Source organism: Larus michahellis, chromosome 11 (assembly GCF_964199755.1).
Source record: "Larus michahellis chromosome 11, bLarMic1.1, whole genome shotgun sequence".
In the NCBI taxonomy this organism is placed as follows: domain Eukaryota; kingdom Metazoa; phylum Chordata; class Aves; order Charadriiformes; family Laridae; genus Larus; species Larus michahellis.
Genome location: NC_133906.1, coordinates 21674255 through 21694910, shown reverse-complemented (window position 1 = coordinate 21694910; position 20656 = coordinate 21674255). Strand labels below are relative to the sequence as shown.

The 20656-nt window shown below is 70.2% G+C and overlaps 2 protein-coding genes across 4 annotated transcripts; one reads left to right on the top strand and one right to left on the bottom strand.

Annotated features, from left to right (window-relative positions):
* The first annotated feature begins 422 nt into the window (after positions 1 to 422).
* Positions 423 to 6124, top strand: HK3 (hexokinase 3). 3 transcript variants are annotated; one of them, XM_074604243.1, is made up of 19 exons: positions 423 to 518; positions 1025 to 1079; positions 1157 to 1319; positions 1635 to 1783; positions 1943 to 2062; positions 2174 to 2269; positions 2355 to 2454; positions 2540 to 2723; positions 2893 to 3048; positions 3163 to 3396; positions 3487 to 3791; positions 3870 to 4009; positions 4144 to 4263; positions 4351 to 4446; positions 4568 to 4667; positions 4783 to 4966; positions 5045 to 5200; positions 5378 to 5611; positions 5739 to 6124. In XM_074604243.1, exons 1-19 carry the CDS (start codon positions 424 to 426, stop codon positions 5872 to 5874), a joined length of 2823 nt encoding a protein of 940 aa, XP_074460344.1. In that variant the 5' UTR covers position 423; the 3' UTR covers positions 5875 to 6124. The 3 variants fall into 3 exon arrangements, with proteins under 3 accessions (XP_074460344.1, XP_074460343.1, XP_074460342.1); XM_074604241.1 differs by lacking the exon at positions 423 to 518 and adding an exon at positions 558 to 903; XM_074604242.1 differs by having other exon boundaries at positions 1635 to 2062.
* Positions 5994 to 19583, bottom strand: UNC5A (unc-5 netrin receptor A). Its single transcript, XM_074604249.1, has 16 exons — positions 19466 to 19583; positions 10912 to 11133; positions 10641 to 10784; positions 10459 to 10562; positions 10163 to 10343; positions 9878 to 10045; positions 9512 to 9676; positions 9233 to 9421; positions 8385 to 8684; positions 8199 to 8286; positions 7932 to 8100; positions 7602 to 7835; positions 7339 to 7488; positions 7078 to 7242; positions 6819 to 6997; positions 5994 to 6613 (listed from the first exon to the last, which is right to left on the bottom strand). The coding sequence occupies exons 1-16, from the start codon at positions 19581 to 19583 to the stop codon at positions 6448 to 6450; spliced, it is 2742 nt and encodes a 913-aa protein (XP_074460350.1). The 3' UTR covers positions 5994 to 6447.
* Positions 19584 to 20656: the final 1073 nt, after the last annotated feature.

Here is a 20656-nt window from a genome sequence, read left to right as displayed (position 1 = left end):
CCCCGGGTGGCAGGGCCGGGCTGGGGGCTGCCCTGCGCCCGGTCCCCGCCTGCCCCCGGCCGCCGCTGGCTTCAAGGACAGGAGGGAGCCCCCTCCCAGGGACCACCCTCGCCCTGCCGCGGAGCCCCTCCCCGGGAACGGGGCGGGGGGGGTCATGGGGTGCTCATCGCTGCGCTGCCGAGATAATTAAAAGAGCTAATTAAAATTCGGCTTCAAATGTAAAAGCGCTAACGGGAAACGAGGGCGCGGGGAGCGGCCCCTGCGGCGGGGGCGCCGCCCATTGGCCAGGGCGGGGCCGGCGGCGCGGCGGGTCAGCCAATGGCAGGGCGGGGCGCCCGCGGGCGCCGTTTCTGTTGCTGGGGCAACGGCAGCGTCGTTAGCAACGACCACCCCCCCCGCGGCGCCGCCACCGTCCCCACCGCCATGGCCAGCCCCCTGCGCCGCGGCGGCACGTCCCAGCCCGGCCACCACGGCAGGGGGGCCAGGGACTTCCGGGAGCAGAGCCCCGCCACCCCCAGGTCGGACACCCTCCCCCGGCGGGGGCTGGGCCCGGATAAGTGGGGTCCCCAAGCCCTCAACCCGTGAGGGGGGCTCCGGAGCGGAGTCAGGCGTGGGGAGGCTGCGGTCGGGGCCGGGGATGGGGCTGAGCAGGCTCGCCTTGCTCCCCGGGGTGTTGTACCTCCATGGGCAGAGGAGAGACCAGCCTCCGGCCTCTTGCAGGTGGAAGGGAGAGGCGGGCAGGGCGAGGTGGGGGCAGCCCCCTTCTCCCGCAGCCCTCGAGGACGTCTTCGACATGTTCGTGGTCGTGGGGCACAGCTGCCCCCTCTACCCCCGGCTGCCGGGTCGCGATTGCAGTGGAAGGACACTGCCAAGTGACGATGCTGTTGAGACTGCGGAGGGGAGGTGGGAGGCAGAGCCGGGGACGGGACACACACCCCCTTGTGTGCTCGGGCCTGGGCAGGCCTCTGGCCTGTCCTCCTGCGGGCCGGGGCTCAGCGGGTGACACGCCACCTCCCTCACGCAGGTCCTCAGTGAGCCATCAGCTGGGCCAGCGGAATGATGGTCCCGCCTGCACACCGGTAAGACCCATCCCTGCCCCGCACCCAGCGAGAGGCATCCCCTGCCCTTCAGACCTGCCCTAATGAGCCGTCCCCAGGTACAACGGGCCCTGCTGGCCCTCACCATCCCGCTGGAGATGCTGCAAGTGGTGAAGGGTCGCATGATGCAGGCCATGAGCAACGGGCTGAGCCGCCAGACGCACGCACAGGCCAACGTGCAGATGCTGCCCACCTACATCTGCTCCACACCCAACGGCACGGGTAAGACGGCCCAGCCTGGGGACAGGCTGCTCTGCTACCGGCAGCCCCGCACGCCTGGCTGGACGTCGCCCTGGGGGTGCTGGGGAGGGGTGCACCAGTTGTGGGGTCCATAAGCAGCCCTTGTGCGGTCTCTGCCAGTCCCCAGTGCAGGGGCAGAGGCCAGGAGCTGGCTGCCTTGGCCCCCGTGGTGGTCTCAGGCTCTCAGGAGCCTCCCCCCGTGGGTGAGTGACTGTCCCTGGAACAGGGTGAGGATAAGATTCGGGGGATCTGCCACAGGGCATGTCTCTGCCTGACACCGCCCCTGCTCCCCTGTAGAGGAAGGCAACGTGCTGGTGGTGGAGCTGTGCCAGAGCCATGTCCGGATCCTGTTGATGACCCTCCTGGGCGACGGGAACCAGAGCCCCCATGTGACTGACAAGATCTTCGACATACCAGGGGACACCATGCAGGGCCCGGGGGAAGCGGTACGAGGAGGCCATGGCAGAGGGTGGCTGCTGCTGGGCTGCCCAGCGCCAGGGAGGCTCAGAAGGGCTCCGGGACGGTGCTGGGGCTCCAGGCTGCCTCCCACAGCCTGGGTGCTGGGAAAGGAGGAGCAACCAGTCACCCCGGCCGTGCCTTTGCAGCTCTTTGACTTCATTGCACAATGCATGCGCCAATTCCTGGCTGGCGTCACCAGCACTGAGGAATACCTCCCCTTGGGCTTCGTCTTCCCCTTCAGCTGCAAGCAGACCCAGCTGAACAAGGTGAGTGGGACAACCCTGCCCCGCCACCGCCTCCTCCCCAGCACCTCATCAGCGGGGAGCGGAGCCGGGCCAGTGGCAGAGACCAGCGGCTCAGCCGTGTGCTCTCCACAGGCCGAACTCCTCTCCTGGTCCAAAGGCTTCAGCTGCAGTGACGTGGAGGGGAAGGACGTTGTGCAGTTGCTGCAGTCAGCCATCAACAAGCAGGAGGTGGGGGACCATGGGGTGGGGGGGCCTGGCTGGGGGCTGCCCCCGTGGAGGGGCTGACGATGCTCTTGCTTTGACCCCCGGCCAGCTCTTCCACGTGGAAGTTGTTGCCCTCATGAATGACACCGTGGGCACCATGATGACCTGCAGCACGAGGGAGAGACCCTGTGAGGTCGCCTTGGTTGTGGGTGAGCAGCAGGCATCCCGCGCGCCAGGGTGGTGGGTGCCAGGGGTGGGGGCCGCATGGGTGCTCACCCCCATCGCTCCCCGCAGACAAGGGCACCAACAGCTGCTTCATGGCCGAAGCACAGTACGTGGAGATGGTGGAGGAGACCAACGGGCGGATGTGTGTCAACATCGAGTGGGGCTGCTTCGGGGACGATGACGCCCTGAATGACATCCTGACCCCCTACGACCAGCGCGTGGACCAGGAATCCTCCAACCCTGGCAAGAGGAGGTGCTCCCACCCCCCAGCGAGGGCAGGGTCCCTGGGGCTCCCTGTCCTTCCCGGAGCACACCAGGCCCCACCAACAGGAGCACGTGTCCCCCTGCAGTGCTCCTGGGTGCTCTCAAAGGGCCGAAGGGTGCCAGGGGGGATGATTGACCCCTGCTTGGTCTGCACGCAGGTTTGAGAAGTTGGTGGGCAGCCTGTACCTGGGGGACATTGTCCGGCACACACTGATGGCCCTGTCTGCAGAGAAAGCGCTCTTCATTGGGAGCAATGTCACTGTCCTGGGGACCAAGGGTGCGCTCAAGACCCAGCAAGTCCTGGAGATCATCGAGTGAGTGTCTGGGGACCAGGAGCTTCTGCGGGTGGGAGGAGAGGGGCTGACAAGTGGGTACCCCCGGCTGCAAGATGGTGGCCCCGTAAGCCAGCGCTGTGCTCTCCCTTGCAGCACCGAGGAAGGCATGGCCAAGGCGAGGGTGGCTCTGGAGGCTCTGGGGCTGCGGCCGAGCGAGCGGGACTGCTGCCGGGTGCAGCAGATCTGCCGGGCGGTGGTGAGCCGCTCTGCCGCGCTCTGCGCCGCCGGGCTGGCCGCCATCCTCGGCTACATACGCCACAGCCGGGGGCTGGAGCGGCTGGTGATCAACGTGGCGGTGGATGGCGAATTGTACCGGGCACACAGCAGGTGAGGAGGGACACGGGGCTCCCGGGGGGGTCCCCAACCCAGTGGGATGCCTCACATCCAGCCCTCGCCATCTTCTTCTTCCTCTGGCAGGTTTGGGGAGATCCTGCAGAGCGTGACAGGGCTGCTGGCCCCGGAGTGCATGGCCGCCCTCGTGCCCTCAGTGGATGGGACCGGGCGGGGGGCAGCCATAGTGACGGCGGTGGCTTTGCGCCTGGCAGACCAACGCCGTGAGATGGACCAGCTGCTGGCCCCGCTGCGGCTCAGCCGCACCGACCTGGAGCGCGTCCAGGCGCTGATGAGGCAGGAGATGGAGCTGGGGCTGGGCCAGGAGACCAACGCCAACTCCTCCGTCCGCATGCTGCCCACCTACGTCCGCGGGACGCCCGACGGCACCGGTGAGGACCGGGGGCCTGGGGAAGGGGGTCCTGGGGAGGCCGTGGCACTGCTGATGCCCCTGTGCTGGCTCCCTGCAGAGCGAGGCGAATTCCTGGCGTTGGACCTGGGGGGGACCAATTTCCGGGTGCTGGTGGTGCGTGTGGCAGAAGATGGCATCCGCATGGCCAGCGAGATCTACCTCATCCCGACCAACATCATGCAGGGCACCGGCGAGGCGGTGAGACTGAGGACCCGTGGCCAAGGGATGGGGTGAAGGAGTGGGAATTGCCTCCCCCTCGCTGCCCACGGGCCTGGGAAGGGGCTGTGACACCCCCACGGCATTGCCCCTGAGACCGTGGCTGCTCCCCGCAGCTCTTCGACCACATCATTGACTGCATCATGGACTTCCAGCTGAAGCAGGACCTGATGGAGCAGGTCCTGCCGCTTGGCTTCACCTTCTCCTTCCCCTGCCAGCAGCTGGGCCTGGATAAGGTGAGGGGGGGCTCCGTCCCCAGGGGGCTGGGGAGGGTCCCGGGGTGCGAGGCGGCTGCCCAGCCCCTGCTCCCGCCTCTCTTGCAGGCAGTGCTGCTGACCTGGACCAAGGGCTTCAGCGCCTCGGGCTGCGTGGGCGAGGACGTGGTCCAGCTGCTGCGGGAAGCTGCCCGGCGCAAACAGGTAGGGGAGGGCTGGGCTGTCCCCTGTCCCCGGGGTGCCACCCTGCAACCAGGCGGTGCCAGCTCCAGGAGCCGGCTGGGTGCCACTAAGCCGCGTGTGACCCCCATCTCCGGTTTGGCAGCACTTAGCGCTGAAGGTGGTGGCCGTGGTCAACGACACAGTGGGAACCATGATGTCCTGTGGCTACGATGACCCCAAATGTGAAATCGGCCTCATCGTGGGTGAGGACCACCTCTCCCCAGGGTCTCCCATCACCTCACCACCACCCCAGCCTGCCCAGCACAGCTGTCGGGTGCCAGGGCTGTGGTGGAGGTGACACCAGTGTGGGGCCTGCAGGGACAGGGACCAATGCCTGCTACATGGAGGAGATGCAGAACGTGGGCACCGTGGAGGGGGAGCAGGGCCGTATGTGCATCAACATGGAATGGGGGGCCTTCGGGGACAACGGCTGCCTGGATCACATCTTCACCGACTTTGACCGGCTGGTGGATGAGAAAACGATCAACCCGGGCAAGCAGAGGTGGGTGAGGGCCCTGGGGTGGGGAGGGGGCCGTGGCGGGGGGGCGGCTGTGCCTGGCTAAGGCCGTGCCCGGGGCAGGTTTGAGAAGCTCATCAGCGGCATGTACCTGGGCGAGATCGTACGCTACATCCTTCTGGCGCTGGTGGAGAAACAAGTCCTGTTCCGCGGCAAGCCCTGCCCCAGGCTCCAGACCAGGGACATCTTCAAGACCAAGTTCCTCTCCACCATCGAGATGTGAGTGCTGGGCTCCGGCGGGTTCGCTTAGCCCAGGGTGGGGGGTGTGAAGCCGGAGCCCCGGGAGGGGGCCACGCCACATCGATAGCACACACGCAGGGTGATGCCACCTCCAGCCTGTGGGACGGGGACGGTGATGGGGATGGTGATGCTAACGGTACCCCTGGCCCGGGGCAGCGATGGGCTGGCCCTGCAGCAGGTTCAGGCCATCCTGCAGGACCTGGAGCTCGACGCCAGCTTCGAGGACAGCGTGCTGGTGCGGGAGGTGTGCCAGACCGTGTCCCTGCGGGCGGCCCAGCTCTGCGCCGCCGGGCTGGCCGCCGTGGTAGAGAAGATGCGGGAGAACCGGGGCCTGTCCCAGCTGGCCGTCACCGTGGGCGTGGACGGCACCTTGTACAAAGTGCACCCGTGGTGAGTGGGGCAGGGGGTGGCAGGCACCCACCGGGGACCTGTGCCCTATGGCAGGGGTCCGGGGGAGCCATGGGGTCCCCGGGGTGGGGGGCCACCAGCCCTGACCATCCCCTCCCCTTTCCCCCAGCTTCTCCCAGCACCTCCAGAAGATGCTGCGGGAGCTGGCGCCCAACTGCACCGTCACCTTCCTGCAGTCGGAGGATGGCTCGGGCAAAGGGGCCGCGCTTGTGGCAGCCGTGGCCTGCCGTGGGGCCAAGTCCTAGGGACAGCCACCGCTGCCACCGCCATCGCCCCAATAAAGTGCTCTGCTCTGCACCTGCGCCTCCTTGGTGGGGGGAATGGTGTGGGTGGGGGGCAGCGCACGGCCGGGCACAGCCCCACGTAGCAATATATATCGAATTTATTTACATTCACGTCCGGCAGACCCCCCGCCCGCGGCACCGCTATGTACATAAGGCCAAGTGTAAATACTTGAATGCACTTAATACAGAATTAAAAAAACGGTCTTTACACAACACGGCACGGGGCCCGGGGCCGCCCGGCCCCACACGCAGACAGCACGACGGCACCGCACGCACGACGCACACCCAGCGCCCCCCCGGCCCCCCGCCATGGTGCTGCGGGACCCCCAGGGCCGGGCTGAGCCCGGCCGCCGCAGCGCTGGGGGGGGCTCGGCCGCCGTGGGGCACGGGCATCCCTCTCTCGCAAGGGGGCCGGGCAGCCCGACCCGTGGGTGTGGGGCAGCGGGGGCCTGGGGGCCGGCCGGGGTCCCCCCTGCCCCATGGCGACGGTCCCCTGGGAGTGGGGTTGGGGTTGTCCCCCCACTGCCGCCACACTCAGCACTCGGCCTCGGAGACGGCGAAGAGGGCTCCGTCCTGCTTGCCCACCTCGGCCACGGCGGCAGCCAGCTGCGAGAGGTTGCCGTTGGGGAAGTGCCGCGCTTCCCACAGGTTGAGGATCATGGCCGTGGGGCTGGGCTTCGAGGCGAAGAAGCTGAGATGGCTGGTGGGGGGGGACAGAAGGACCACGTCAAGGCACAGGGATGGGTCCCCACCCTGGGACCAGCCCTGTGCTGGTCTCACCTTGGGCACCATCCCGCTCCCCGGGTCCCACAGCATGCCAGCATCCATGCAAAGGCGCAGGATGAGGACAGAAGACCCCAACCCCCATCCACCGTGCCACCCCGTCCCTGTCCCCATTCCCCAACCTGTCGAGGTTGAGCTTCTGGGCCAGTGTCCTCCAGTCGGCTCCCCGGGTGCCCGGCGGGTCCAGGCTGCTGATGATCTTCTGGCGGATGAGGAAGGGGATCTTGAAGGCACTGGGTCCCACGAGGGCTGGGGCGCCCACCTCGCTGTCGGGGACCAGCCAGTCCGAAAACCTCGTGTCCTAGGGGAGAGCATGGCGGCGGGTGAGGACGTGAGCTCATCGTGGGGTCACCCCTGGGATTCCCCCGGCCCTGCCCTCACCTTGGCGATGTTGAAGTTGACGGTGAAGCTCTGCCCGTCGCCCTCCACCTGCCAGACCCAGATCTTGCAGGCCAGCTCGCAGGTGCTGGGGCTCAGGCGCTCCAGGGTGAAGGTGCAGTGCAGGAAGGGCTGCAGCCCGCTCCAGATGTGGTAGAAAGGGATCTCCTGCAGCGGGGTGATGGGCGTGGGGGGGGGGGGGGGGGTCAGGGTGGCCGGGACAATCCCCCATCCTCATCCCCACCCACCATCCAGGCTCTTCACCTGGTAGCTGGCGAGAAGCTTGCTCTTCCAGAGGGAGCTGGGCATGTCGTGGATGGAGAGGCGCAGGTTGTGGTAGCTGTCCTTGAAGTGCAGCACCCGGGGGGCTCCGATCAGCTGCCCCCCCAGCTGCTTCTCCAGCTGGATCACCTCCTGCCGGCACAGGCAGCGGTCGGGCAGGAGCTGCCGCACCCCGGGAGCCCCCGTCTGCATGGCATCACCCCGAGCTGGGACGGGGGGTGTTGCGTGGGGACCCCCCCCGGTACCTTGAGGACGTCCTGGGTGTCGCTGAGGCAGTAGACGCGGATGTTGTACTCGAGCGAGGGGCAGGCGGCCGGCGCGAACAGGACCAGCTTGAGGCGCTTGGAGGCCGCCATGCTGAGGGACTCCCCGACCAGGGCGAAGCGCCCCAGCTGCTCCGTGAAGATGTAGCAAGCCTGCGCTTCCAGCTGGCAGTAGTACAGCTCCGTGCACGGCTCGGCGCCCAGCTGCAGCACGTCCTGCGGCACCCAGGCAGAGATGCACCCCAGACACGGGCATCCCCCCTCGCTCCCCCCCCAGCCCGGACCCCCTCGAGCCCCTCGGCGGGCGCTCACCTCCCACGTGCCCTCACACGACTGCTTCTTCAGCCGGATGCTCCAGTTCTCAGCGCTGGCCTCCACGCAGTGACCCATGGCCAGGATGGCGGGGCGGGTGAGGAGGACGCCGGGGGGGCCGCAGCTGACGATGGGGCTCAGCAGCGTCTGGCAGCCGGCGAGGGGCAGCCTGGGGCAGCGTTGGGGGCAGCTGAGCAAGGCCAACCCCCCCCCCCAGCTCTTTCCCCCGCAGCCCTGTGTCCCAGCAGCCCTGGCCACGGCACCTACCTCACCTCCTCCTGCTTGTGCAGGGTCAGGTAGACCTCGTAGATCTTCCCCCGCGGGATGGCATCGGGTGGGATGAGCAGGCTGATCCCTGGGTGGGGGGGTGCAGGCGGGGGGGGGGGGGTGAGCCCCATGGGGACCCGCCCGCACCGGGCGATGCTCCGGCACCCCGTCCCCATCCCGCCATACCTGTGTTGGGGATCATGAGCCGCCCCCCCAAGAAGTTGAAGGTGCCGTAGGCCATGTTGGTGGTGCCGCGGGGCAGGGAGCGAAAGTAGCTCTGGGTGGAGAGCCGGGCCACGAAGTCGGCACCCTCGGCGGCGGGCGAGCTGTGGTGCAGCGTGTGCCGCCCGGCGCCCAGCGGGCTCAGCAGGTGCCCGTTGGGCAACTGGAGCTTGGCGGGGCCGTCCTGGCGCGGGCAGAGCGAGCCCTGGTAGGTCATGGTGGCGGTGCTGAGGTCGGGCTGGATGGTGAGCAGGCCGGGGTTGTCTGTGGCACAGAGCAGGGGGCCGTGGCGCCGGGGCACAGCGGGGATTGGGGGGGCAGGGGGGGGTCCCCGCCGGTGACACGGCGGCACAACTGGCCCCAGGGGACATGGGACACACCACGCTTGCCCCATCGTAAGGATCCTACGGGGCACAGTCACACCGGGCTTCCAAAGGGCATTGAGCCTCTGCCCCACAGCACAGACCCTCGAGGCACAGTCACCCTGGGGTCCCCAGAGCACCCAGCACCAACCCAGCACAGACCCTATAGGGACCAGGGACACTATAGGACACAGAGCCCCTGCCCACAGCCAGCGACCCTATGAGGCACAGAGCACTGACCCCACAGTCAGGGACCATTTAAGACACAGCCCCCCTGTCCCTAGGTCAGGGCCCCCATAGGGCACAGAGCCCCCACTCGAGACCAGGGACCCCCACGGGACGCACAGCCCCTGCCCTGGGCTCCCCCCAGGGGCATGGCCGCCCCCAGGTCCCGAGGGCCACCACGTCCCAGCGCGGGTGCGCAGCCCCGTTCCCGCAGCCCTCGCTCACCGGCCTTGCTGGGCTTGATGCTGACGGGCTGGAAGCCGGCGGTGAGGATGGAGGAGTCGGCCACGTCAGCGTCCAGGCCCCCCTTCTTGCGGCAGTACACCAGCACCCCCACCAGCAACAGCAGCACCAGGCACACGGCCACGGCCACCAGCCCCACGTACAGCGCCACGTCCTCCGCGCCGCCGGCGGCTGCGTGGGGCAGGGCGTCAGCACCCACGGGCATCCCCCGTCCACCCACCCCCGGGTGGGGGTACCCCCACCGTCCCCCGCCGCCCTCACCGTGGCTGCAGAGCTCGGAGGTGCAGTTGCGCGTGTCCAGCTCGGGGCCGCGACACTCCTGGCCCCCGTTGCGTGGCGCCGGCTCCGAGCATTCCCGGCTCCGCCAGTGGGTGCATTCGGCCCCGCACACCGACCACTTGCTCCACTCCGACCAGGCGCCGTCCACTGCGGGCACAGCCGGGGGTCAGCGCCCCGCTGCCATCCCCCTTCCCTGCCCCGGGGCCGGCAGAGACGGACACACACGGTGGGGGGGTGGTGGTGGCAGGACGAGACACCCGGGGGGGGACAGGGACCGCAGTGGGTGCAGCAGGGAGTGCAGCATCGGCACGGCGGGGGCGGCGGCGGCGCCCGGGGCAGGGCGGGTACCTGGGCAGAGGGTGGTGCAGGCGGTTTTCTGCACGTTTTGGCCCTCACAGAAAGCCCCCCCGTTGAGGGGTGTGGGGTTGGTGCAGGTCCGGCTCCGCTTCTGCCAGCCCCGTCCACAGCTGGTGCTGCAGCCCGACCACTGCGTCCACGTCGACCAGCCGCCGTTCACTGGGTGGAGAGGGACCCATCAGCGCTTCGCCGGGACGGGGGGGGACGCGGGGAGGGACAGGACGGGGAGGGCGACACCGGGGCAGCATGGTGGGGACAGGCGCGGTGGGGCTGTACCGTAGACGGTGATGGCAGCGGAGGCGCTGCGGCGACGGGCCACGATGTTTTTGGCCACGCAGGTGTAGTTGGCGGTGTCGGCCAGGCGGGCCTGGCGCAGCACCAGGCTGTGCTCCGGCGTCACGTAGACGTTGGCGTCCAGCGCCGGGTCCACCAGCTCTTCGTTGCGCAGCCACTCCACCTGCGGGGCAGGGGGATGTCAGGGGGTCACCCCCTCTGGGGGGCACCCACGGCGTCCCCACGAGCAAAGAGGAACCCCCAGCTGCATCCTGACCTGCCGGACCGTGGGGGCTCACCTCGGCGGGGGGGATGCCCTCGGGAGGGCGGCATGGCAGCACGATGCCCTGCTCGATGGAGACCTCCCTGGCCGTTGGCTCCTGCTCGAAGTTCTTGCGCAGATCTGGGGAAGCACAGGGGTGACGGGGGGGATCGGGGTGGCAGCACCCCGCGCCCCATCTGGGCACCCGCAGACACTCACAGGCGATGCGCACGAAGGCTTTCTGGCTCTTGGTGGTGCCGGAGGAGCTCCAGGCCACGCACTGGCACCAGTACTCCTCCAACCCAAAGATCTTCTCCACTTGCTGGCGGGTGACCTCGATGCGCACCTCCATCACCGGCAGCCCTGCCATTGGCGGGCGGCACGTCAGCACTGGCATGCCGGGAGTGGTTGCCACAGCCCCAGCCCCATGCAACCCCCCCTCCAGACCCTCGTGACCGGCATTGTTGCCGTCCCTCCCGGCAGCGCTCACCGGTGCCGCGGTCAGTGCCGTGCTGCGTGACGTGGTCACCCTGGTGCACCCACTCGCCGTTGCACTTGAAGTAGATCTGGGTGGCAGGGGTGGCGCGGCAGGCCAGGCTCACCGCCTTGTTCTTCACGATGTAGACGTCCTCCGGCTCCAGCTGGAAGTGTGGCAGCAGGTCCGGGGACGCGCCGGACACCGGGTTGGCCACCGTCGCGCTTTGCTGAGCACCTGTGGGGAGATGGGGGCTCGGCCACCTCCAGCGTGCCCAGGCTGGGTGATCACCCATCCCGCCGTGGCTCCGTGCCGGTGGCCCTGTGCCTCACCACCGTCCCCCCGCCGGTGACGCGGCAGCCCCCTCCCGGCCCCGCCATCCATCAGGGAGAGCAGCCGCGCGGTGGCTGCGCCCGCTGAACCCGCGCCGATCCCTCATGTCCACACTTAGCGCTAATGAAAAGGAAATGTAGTGTGACCAACAAGGGCCATCGCTCACGCCTCCCGGGGCGCCCGCCGTCCCCCCTCCCCAGCACGCTGCCAGGCACCAGCCGGGGGCCGCGTCCTGCCCCGTCGCCCCCTGGGGTGGCACAGGGCAAGCGGTGGGGTGCGTGTCCCATGCCCTGGGGACACAGCAGGATGGCACAGCGGTGCGCCCTCTCCTGTGCCACTAGCACCCGCCTGGGAGTGGGCACACGCATGGCGCACAGGGGCTGGCTGTCCCCAGTGTCCCCAGGGTGGCAAGGGCGATTCGGGGCTGCACACATGTCCCTCAGGGGGGTCGAGCATCCCCCAGCTTTGCCTGGGGGCTGTGGGTGCCACTGCCGCGTGGGGACAGCAGCGCTGGGGACACGGCTTGTGGCACGGTCCCACAGCGCCCAGGTCCCCCAGCCCAGACATGGCCAGGTGCCCCCACTCCCCCCACCCCGCCGGCACCCGCTGCGGAAAGAGTTAATAAACCAGGCCCTAAATAAGCATTTGATTAACAAACGATAAAATACCGATTGTGTCACTGAATGAAGCTGTAATTGCTGCTGCTAATTGGCTGGTTAGGATTTAATAAGCAATTAAATGGGATGGAATGCGCAGTAATTAAGTGCCTTCGTTTGGCAACCGCCCGCCGCCCCCCACACGCCCGTGGGACCCCCACTGCCCGTGCCCACCCCAGCCCGCTCCCACCTGGTGGCGGGGATGGGGACGCGGGGGACACGGGGGTCCCTTGAGCCCTGGCTGAGTCCCCCAGGGGGGCTCCGGGCCTCGCTGCTCCCCCCAGCTGGATCAGGCCCCTCCGAGCCAGGAGCGGGCGCCGAGCGAGCCCGCCGCGATGCCCGCCGGGATGGGCAAGGTGCTGCAGCTAATTTACGCGGGGAAGATAAACGGCCACCATAACGCGCCGGTTATTACCCCATCAGCACTTTTACAATGTCGCTGGCAATTAATTTAATTAAAACCCCTGTCGGGGATATACAGGCATTTCATATTTCACTGGTTTAACGACCCCCCCCAGCCGCAGCCCGGGGCCGGCCCAGGGGGGTCACGGTGCGGACAGGCGTTGCGGTCCCCGGTGCGGTGCCGTGCCCGATGCCAGCTGCGGCACGGCTTGCCACAGCACCCGCCGCTCGCACCGCCGCGCCTGCCGCTCGCGCACCCCTGGGTGCCCATGCCGCGCTGCCCGCGCCGGCACGCGTGGCTCCGCGCTGCTGAGAAGGGCAGGAAGGCAACCCAGTTTCTTTATTACATCCCAGGTTTGCTGCCGCACAGCACCACCACTGCCTCCGGCCAGGGCGGCCGCGGCGGGCACGGCGGGTGAACGGGAGAGCGGTGCTGTGGGGACCGGCCTTTTGATCACACGTGAAACGAGTACAGCAGTCGCTGAGCGGCGTGTCTATCCATCACGGCCCAGTGGAGCGGCGCGGGAAGCCCGGGGACGGCAGCGATGGGTGGGGGAGGCAGCATGGGCACGGAACCCCCCCCAGCTGCCCACCCAAATGGGGTGTCAGGTGTCTTGTGGGCAGGGTGGGACCAGGGGCAGCCACCAAAGCTGGGGACATGCAGCGAGCGGCAGAGCTGGGGGGCTGCCAGACACCCCGCAGAGCCCCCGGGCGGGATGCTCTCCTGCTGCTTGGCACCATGCTGGGCACCGGCGGGGCTCTGTGCCGCTGTGCGGTCAGGGACAAAGCCATGCGGCACGGCCAAGAGGCCGGAGCTGGCCTGGAGCCCCGGCGAGGGCGTGGAGGGGCTGTGGCGTGGGTGCCCCACGCACCACGAGCACCCCATGCACGGCGGGTACCCCGTGCCCTGCGGCACTGCATGCACCATGGGCACCCGATGCACTGCGGGCACCCCATGCACCCCGTGGGCATCCAACGCACCGCAGGCGCTCCACGCAGCACGGCTATCCCAAACCCCACCTGTATCCCACGCACCACGGGCGCCCCGTTCCCTGCGGGTGCCCCATTCCCCGCGGGCACCCCCTGCACCACGGGCACCCTCCCCCCGCAGGCACCCCCGTGTACTGTGGGCCCCCCCCCGCCACGCCACAGACACCCCACACAGCGTGGGCACCCCCAGGCCGTGGGCGCAGCGTGGGTGCCCCGTGGGCAGCAGCCCCCCACGCGGCGCCGTGGCGGCTCCCGCACCGCGTCGGCCTCGCCGCTCACCTGCCGCTGCGTTGCCATGGAAACAGGCGAGATGCTTATGTCACCTTGGCAAAGGGAACCGGGGAACTTCGGCGGGGATGGGGGACGGGGACCGGGGGGACAGCAGGGTGCTGGGCCCCGCTCACCCCCGGGACCACCCCCCCTCCACGCGGTGGCAGGGCCACAGCCCCGTCCGGCCGCTGTCTCGGCAGCCAAAGGGCTAATTGGGAGCGCGGTTTGCTACCGGCGCTGATAAATCACGGCCGGTAAAGCCAGTGCATTAAGCAAGGCTTTATTATCAATTACCCGCCGCCCACGTGGGCTAACAAGCACGCCGGGCAGGCCTGGCAAAGGGTGCTGGGGGCCGGGCTGGCGAGCAGGGCTGCGGCACCCCCGCGGGGTGCAGAGGGGATGGGGGCACCTCGCTACGGGCTCTGAGCGCCCGCCTTCACCCCAGCACTGCGGGACCCCCCAGCTGCTCCTGGCTCCCTCCCCATGCACAGAGCCCCCCTGCTCCCTGTGCCCCCCAGCCGCTGCCATCCCGGGTGGCCACACAGCCCCTCACCGTAGCGCCTACACCCCCCCTCCCCCCCACCACCCCCAGCATCAGAAACACCAGGTGTACTGGTGTTACTGGGCAGGGAGAGACTGCAGGATGTTGCATTGCCCAGCGCAGGGGGACAGGGCACTGCCAGGACCCACTAGGACCAGCAGGTGACCCCCCCCCCCAAGTCCCCCTGGTCCTCAAGGGCCTGATCCTGTCCCCGGCACCGGTGCCCCGCTCCCCGGCGGTGCCGAGAGCAGCACGCCGGGCGCCTGGGTGCCTGCTGCGGGGAGACACGGGGAAGGTCAGTGTGTTCTTGGCGAGGAGAGGCTGCTCGCCGGCGGCTGCGGCAGCATCAGCCTCGGCACTGGCATGCTGGTGTGTGCCCGCTCGGCGCAGCTGCCCCTGGGACGGAGCAGGCAGTTGCCTCCAGCGGGAGAATGATCCGATGGCACGGTTCCCCCCAAGTGCCGCTGCCCAGCCGGGACCCACGCATCGGCTGTCCCCGGCAGGGCAGCGAGCCATCCCTGCCTCCCTCTGCCCTCATCCCCTGCCTGCTGCCGGCCACCCTGGGGGGTCCCTGCGGCAAGGTGGGGACCTTGATGCCAGCACGTGCCCCCATCAGCTGTGCCCCCCTCCGGGGACCTCCCCGGATCCCCCACAGGCTTTGCAGCCGGCGGATTCAATCCCAGCTGGCGCCCCATCCATCGCGCCCGCGCCAGGCCTGGCACGCCATTAACATGAAAGATTTCCTCGCGCTTTGCCGGCGCCCGGCCTGCGCCCCGGCAGCAGGTAATTAAAGCAATAATTGCTGCTGATTGCACCGGCCTAAACGAGGGAAGGGTGGGCCTCAGGGGGAGGGCAGAGCATGCCCAGCTGTGCCCAGAGGAGCCTGGGGGTGCCAGCCCTGCCTGCCACACCACACACAGGGGTCCCCGCCACCGGCACTTTGCTCTCTGCAGGGCGCAGAGGAGAGGAGCTGGCACGACTCGCTGCCATCAAAAAGCTTGTCTGAGGCTTTGAGCCGGGCACCATCCTGCCGGGAGAGGCTGACTCCGAGCCACGATGAGCCGGTGCTGCCCCTGGGAGACCCCCAGCCAGGGGCTGCGGCATCGCCTGGCACTGCCCAGCTGCCTGCGGCAGCTCTGATGCTCACCTGGAGCACCCGGGCATCGGCAAGCGCTCCCCCTGCACCCACCTTCCCACCCCACGCAGCCCCTGTGGTGACGCCAGGCGGGTGCCGGTGCCAGCCCCGGCCAGGCAAGGAGCCAGCAGGGTCAGATGCCAACGCCGGGCGGCACGGCCCGGCTCCCGGCCAGTCTGGCACGTGGCGAGTACTGGGGACGATGGGCACAGAGTGCTGACACGTCCCCTGTGATCCAACGGGCACAGTGCCCCCGCAGGTGCCCCCGCCTGCCCTGAGACTGTGTCCCCAATTTCCTGGCGTGTCCCCAAGAGCCGGTCGCTGCCCTGGCCCCCCAGGCGTATACCCCATGTGTGCCAGACCCACGGCCATGGGAGAGGCTGGGTGGGGGCGGCGGGGGGCCGGAGGGTGCCCGTCTCCCAGCGAGCGCGTGGCAGCGTCTGGGCGCTGATTAAGCGAGCGCTCGTTATGAATGAATTAGTCAGGCGGGTTTGCATGACAATGGAGCTGCCTAATTATGGATTTGAGCTGATAACGCTCTCCCCATTACATGCAATTAGCATGTGCCAGGGCGGGCAGGGCTCCCGGCGGGCTGTGCCCTTGTCGCACCCCAGCACCCGCCGAGGGGCTGCACAGCCCCAGCCATGCCCAAGCCTGGCCCACGCTGCCCCGCGCCTGGGGTTTGGGGACAATAGTGCCTGCAGAGGCAGCCGGCGGTGGCAGCCCCTCCCCAGGGACCACCTTGGCCTGCCTGCGGGCTACCATCCCTGGCACCCAGTGCTGGGCACCCACAGAGCTGGTCCCCTTTTGGCCCCATGGCACACACAGAGCCCTGTTCCCTGCCAGCCCCCGGTGCCCGTTGAGCACCACAGCCCCCCACAGCCCCAGCCTGCCCCCAGGACCTACGCCAAGCCCTGCCAGCCCCCGTCACAGGGAGAGGGTATCATCCTGGCCCCGGCTTGGTGGGCAACTTGGGGTCTCCCCCAGCCGGGCACTGGGATGGTGTGGGGGGGACGGGACTGGCCCAGCCCCATGTGCCGGGGCTGTCACTGGGGTCCCGAGCCCAGGGGAGCCGAGCAGCTTTCCTGGCTCTCCTTTAATTGACAGTGAAGAGCAAATGCTCCTGCCGAGCCCTGGCCCCGCTGGGAAGAGCGTCAAGGTCACCCTCAGCCCCGCGTCCCTGCCAGAGTTGGGGGGGGAGTCGGGCAGGAGGCTGGGGACGGCCCCTCCAGCCACGCAACGGTCCTGGGTGCCAGGGTCCAGCCCCACTGCCTGTCCCCCTCCCACCCATGGGTGGGATGCGGTGCTGGCAGCCCTGGTACCCCATAACCCTGTGGCAGCAGGACCCGAGACCCCCACGCTGCAGGCAAGAGCCCCACGCTGGGCAGGGTCTGGGGGGGCCAGGGTGAGCTGTGATCTGCCTGACACCCACCCAGGAGCAGCACCCAAAGAGGGTGTAGGCAGCAGGGCCAAGGGGTATCAGCCAAGTGGGCCTGACTGGGATGAGGACGGGGTCCCAGTTTGCACCATCTGGAGCCAGCCCACCCCAGCCTGTCCGCGGGCAGACACGCGTCACACAGAGCAGCGACGGTGCCAACAGCCGGAGGGGTGCTGGCACCGAGGGTGCCCCCCTGGGTGCAGGGCAAGGCATGGCAGGACACGCACGGTGCGTGGTCCCCGTGCCATCATCCCTCAGGCACCAGCACCAGTCCTGGGCTGGTCCCGGGTGCTGCAGACCACCCAGGCAGGACGGGCGCTCAGCTGCACCCACAGCTGTGAGGTGCCCACGGTGGCCCCGGGGGGTGCCCAGCCCCTGGTGGCACCACCGGCACCCCGGTCCCCTCCCGCAAGCACCTGCCAGGGCTCCGCACACTTTTGATGTAGTGCCAGCCCCGCATGGCACCGAGCCAGAACAAACAGCCCTGGGCGGGCTGCGTCTGCTGCGCGCTCGCGCTGACAGCCGGCACGGCAGCTTCCCGGCGCGCACCAGCCCTGCCCGATGCCCTGCACCGCTGCCCGGCCACGCACAGGTTGTGGGGCACTGATGGGATGTAGCAACCTGGGGTACCAGGCTATGGGGCAGCAAGTTGTGGGGTGCAGTGGCCAGGGGCTGCCCGTTGGAGCCTGAGGGTCCCCGGCAGCCTGGTGAAGCCGGCAGTACCATGCGGCTGACGCGTGGTGAAAGCAAAGCCCGTGGCCCTGGCTAGAGAAGCTGGGGCTGGAGCTGGTGTGGGGCACACTCCATGGGACGAGCGTCAGCCTGTGGCAGGAGATGCTCTGGGACCTGGCACCGTTTGCCGCAGATGCCAAGGGGAAGGGCCCATGGCAGTGCTGGGCCAGGGGTAGCTCCCGGGAAGGACCCCGTCCCCGTGCCCTTGCCCACCCACCAGCGTGGCACTCGAGCTGGGCAGCCCACGCACCTCAGTTGCTCCCCCCGCACTGCTGCCCGCTGCCCCCAGCCCTCGCCGCTGCTCTCGCCCTTCCCCTGCGGGCACGAGCAGCGGAGCAGGCAGCCTGCACCGGCGATGCTGCTGCGCGGCGGCAGGCAGGGGCCCTTTGCCCAGATACCCGGGTTCCCCCGTCCCCAACCTGCACCCTGAGGGAAGGAGCGCCCTGCCGTGCCCTGCCGTGCCGTGCCATGCCGGAGCAGCACCCGGTGCGCAGAGGCCCACCCCTGACACGTCTGTGCCGAGCGGTGGCCGCGCAGGTGGCTGGGCTCCGTCGCGCCGCGGCCGGCTGTGAGCTGCCTGCCAAGCGAGCGGCGAGGACGAGCTCCCGTGTCGCACTGCCCCGAGCCGGCGCTGGCACTGCCAGGCCCCCCCACATCTCCCGCCGCAGAGCCGGCATGCGGTGGCTTGGCGCACCCCCTGTCCCCTTGTCCCCCACCTCCATCTGTGAGTCACCACGGCCCCACGGGTGCTGTGGGGACAGCAGTGCTCCATGCCCAGCTGGAGGTCGGTACACACAGCACCCTGCACACGGGGTCCCCTGCACCCAAGGGGTGCCCACCCACCGTGCCACCCATCACACCGGCTCTGCAGCGTCCCCCTGCAGACGGGGCCATGCTGGGAGTGCTGGGCGCGGGGTCCCCGGGGTGACCGGCCGGGAAGGACGAGCGCGGGGAGCACGGGGGCTGCAGCCCCCCTGGGTGCCCGCCATGCCCGCCCACCGCACCAATGCCAGGCTCGGGGACGTCTCCGGTGGCGGTAGGAGGGTCGGTGGGCCGGGCCCCCGGGGCGCAGAAGGGGTGTCCCCCCCCCCCGGACCCCCCGCAGAGCGCACGTCCAGCCCCGCGCAGCTCCCCGCCCCCAGCCCGGTCCTTTGTCTGCAGCCGCCACTTCCAGGCTGCCGTGACACCTGCCAGCAGCCGCCAGCCCCGGGCACCCGCCGCCCCCCCGGGACCCCCGGCTCGCCAGCCGGTGCCGCTCAGCCCCGGGGGTCCGGCCCATCCCGCTCCCCCACCCGCCGGGTCCTGCCCGGGGCAGGGAGGGGGGACAGAGCCGGGGGCAGCCGGGCTCCGGACCGTCCGCGTCTGCAGCAGCACCGACGCAGCCCCGCATACACCGCCCCCCACCCCCGCCACGCCACGGCCACCCCCGCGTGGTGACAGCACCCCTCCAGGCTATCCCCCCCCCCCACCTCCACCGTCCCCCGTGTCTCGGCCAGGTGATGGGGACAAGCAGGGTCCCCGGGCAGGGAGGGCGCAGGGATGCTGTGCGTGGGGCAGGGAGCTCACGAGTGGGGCAGGACCGCTACGGACACCCGTGCCCGGAGCTGGCAGGGCCCCGGGGGAGCGGAGCGGTGCCGGTGAGGCGGCGAGCGCCAGACACCCCTACCCCCCCGCCCCCCCAAGTGCGGGCAGCGTCCGGGGGAGTGCGGGCTGGACACGCGTGTGCGGCCATGCGTGGGCATGGGGCGGGGGGTGGGGGGCGGCGGTGCCTGTCGTGGGGCAGGGCGCACGCCCCCTGCCCGGGAGGGCACCCGGCACCCCGCGGAACCCCCGGTACCCCGCAACCGAGCGGGGGGACACCCCGCACCGGGAACGACCCCCCGGTCCCCGGGAGGGCACCCGGCTCCCCGCAGGACGCCCTCCCGCCGCCGCCGCTCCCCGGGTGACCTTGCCCAGCGCCCGGTGCCGGCTGTCCCCCGTCCGTCCGTCCGTCCGTCCGTCCCCCCCCACCGCCGCCGCCACCACCCCCGCGCCCGGAGCCCGGTGCCCGCGGGGGGCGCGCGGTGACTCACCGGCGGCGGCGGCGAGGAGAGCGGCGGCGAGCAGGGCACCGAGCGGCCCCGGCGCGGCGGCGGCGGCGGCGGTGGCGGCGGCGGCGGGGGCCCGGCGGCGGCGCGGCCGCGCACCCATGGCGCGCCCCGCGGAGCGCTGCGCGGGGCGAGGGAGCAGGGCGGGCCGCGCTCCGCGGCGCCCTCAGCGGGCCATGGCCCCACCGGCCCCGCCACCGCCACCGGCCCGGCCCCGCCGCTGCTGCCGCCCGCCGCCGCGCCCGCTCCGCTCCGCTCCGCTCCGCCCGGGCGCCGCCAATGCGGGGCGGCGAGCGCGGACCCGCCCGCGGAAGGGACGGCGCAACAGCTGGGCGCGCCCCCGCCGCCGCCCCCCCCCCACCCCCCCCGCCCCGCTCCGCACCCCCGGCACCGCACATTCCCCCCCCCCCGCTCCCGCACCCTCCCTCTGCATCCCCCCCACCCCAGCCCGGCGGCGATGGGGGTCCGCAGCCCCCGGCGCCGCAGCCCGGGTTTGCACCCCCCCTAGCGCGGTGCACCCTCCCCAGCGTGGCATCTCCCCCCCCCCACGGGACACCCCCCACTCCGGTATGACGCCCACCCGGCACGGCACCCGCCCGGACCCCGCTCTACCCCAAGCCCCTGCTGCCCCAGGGGTCCCCCAGCCCAGCCTGGCACCCCACGGGCGGGTGGGGGGACAACCCCGGCAGAAGAGGGTCCTGCTGGCACCCTGCCCTCCACCCTCCGGCCACCACGGCTCCGGCCGGTGAGCCCGGTGTCTCCTGCTGGGAAACGTCACGTAAGCGGGGCCATCTTGTCGGGAACGTGTGCCACCCATGGGGTCCCACCTCACTGCCCCACATGGGGGTCTGGCCCCAAGGGACCCCACACTCAGCCAGGCTGGCCTCTCCCGGGGGATCTGGCTCTTCCCTGGCTGCAGGATGCAGCCCCTTCCCTCCCTGTGCCATCCCTGTGCCCAGCCACGGTGCACAGCAAGCAGCGCTGCCACCACCAGCGGGCAGATTGCAGAGTGGGCAAAGGACGAGGGGCGTAGGGGGGTGAGGGGGCTGCATTGGGGTGCCCGAGGTGCTCCCCGGACCCTGTGGGAGCCAGAGCCCATGCCAGAGGTGCCAAGCATCCTCCTGTCCCCAGCAGCAGGGGCCAGGCAGGGGCAGGGCCAGGCAGCGGCTCCCAGCG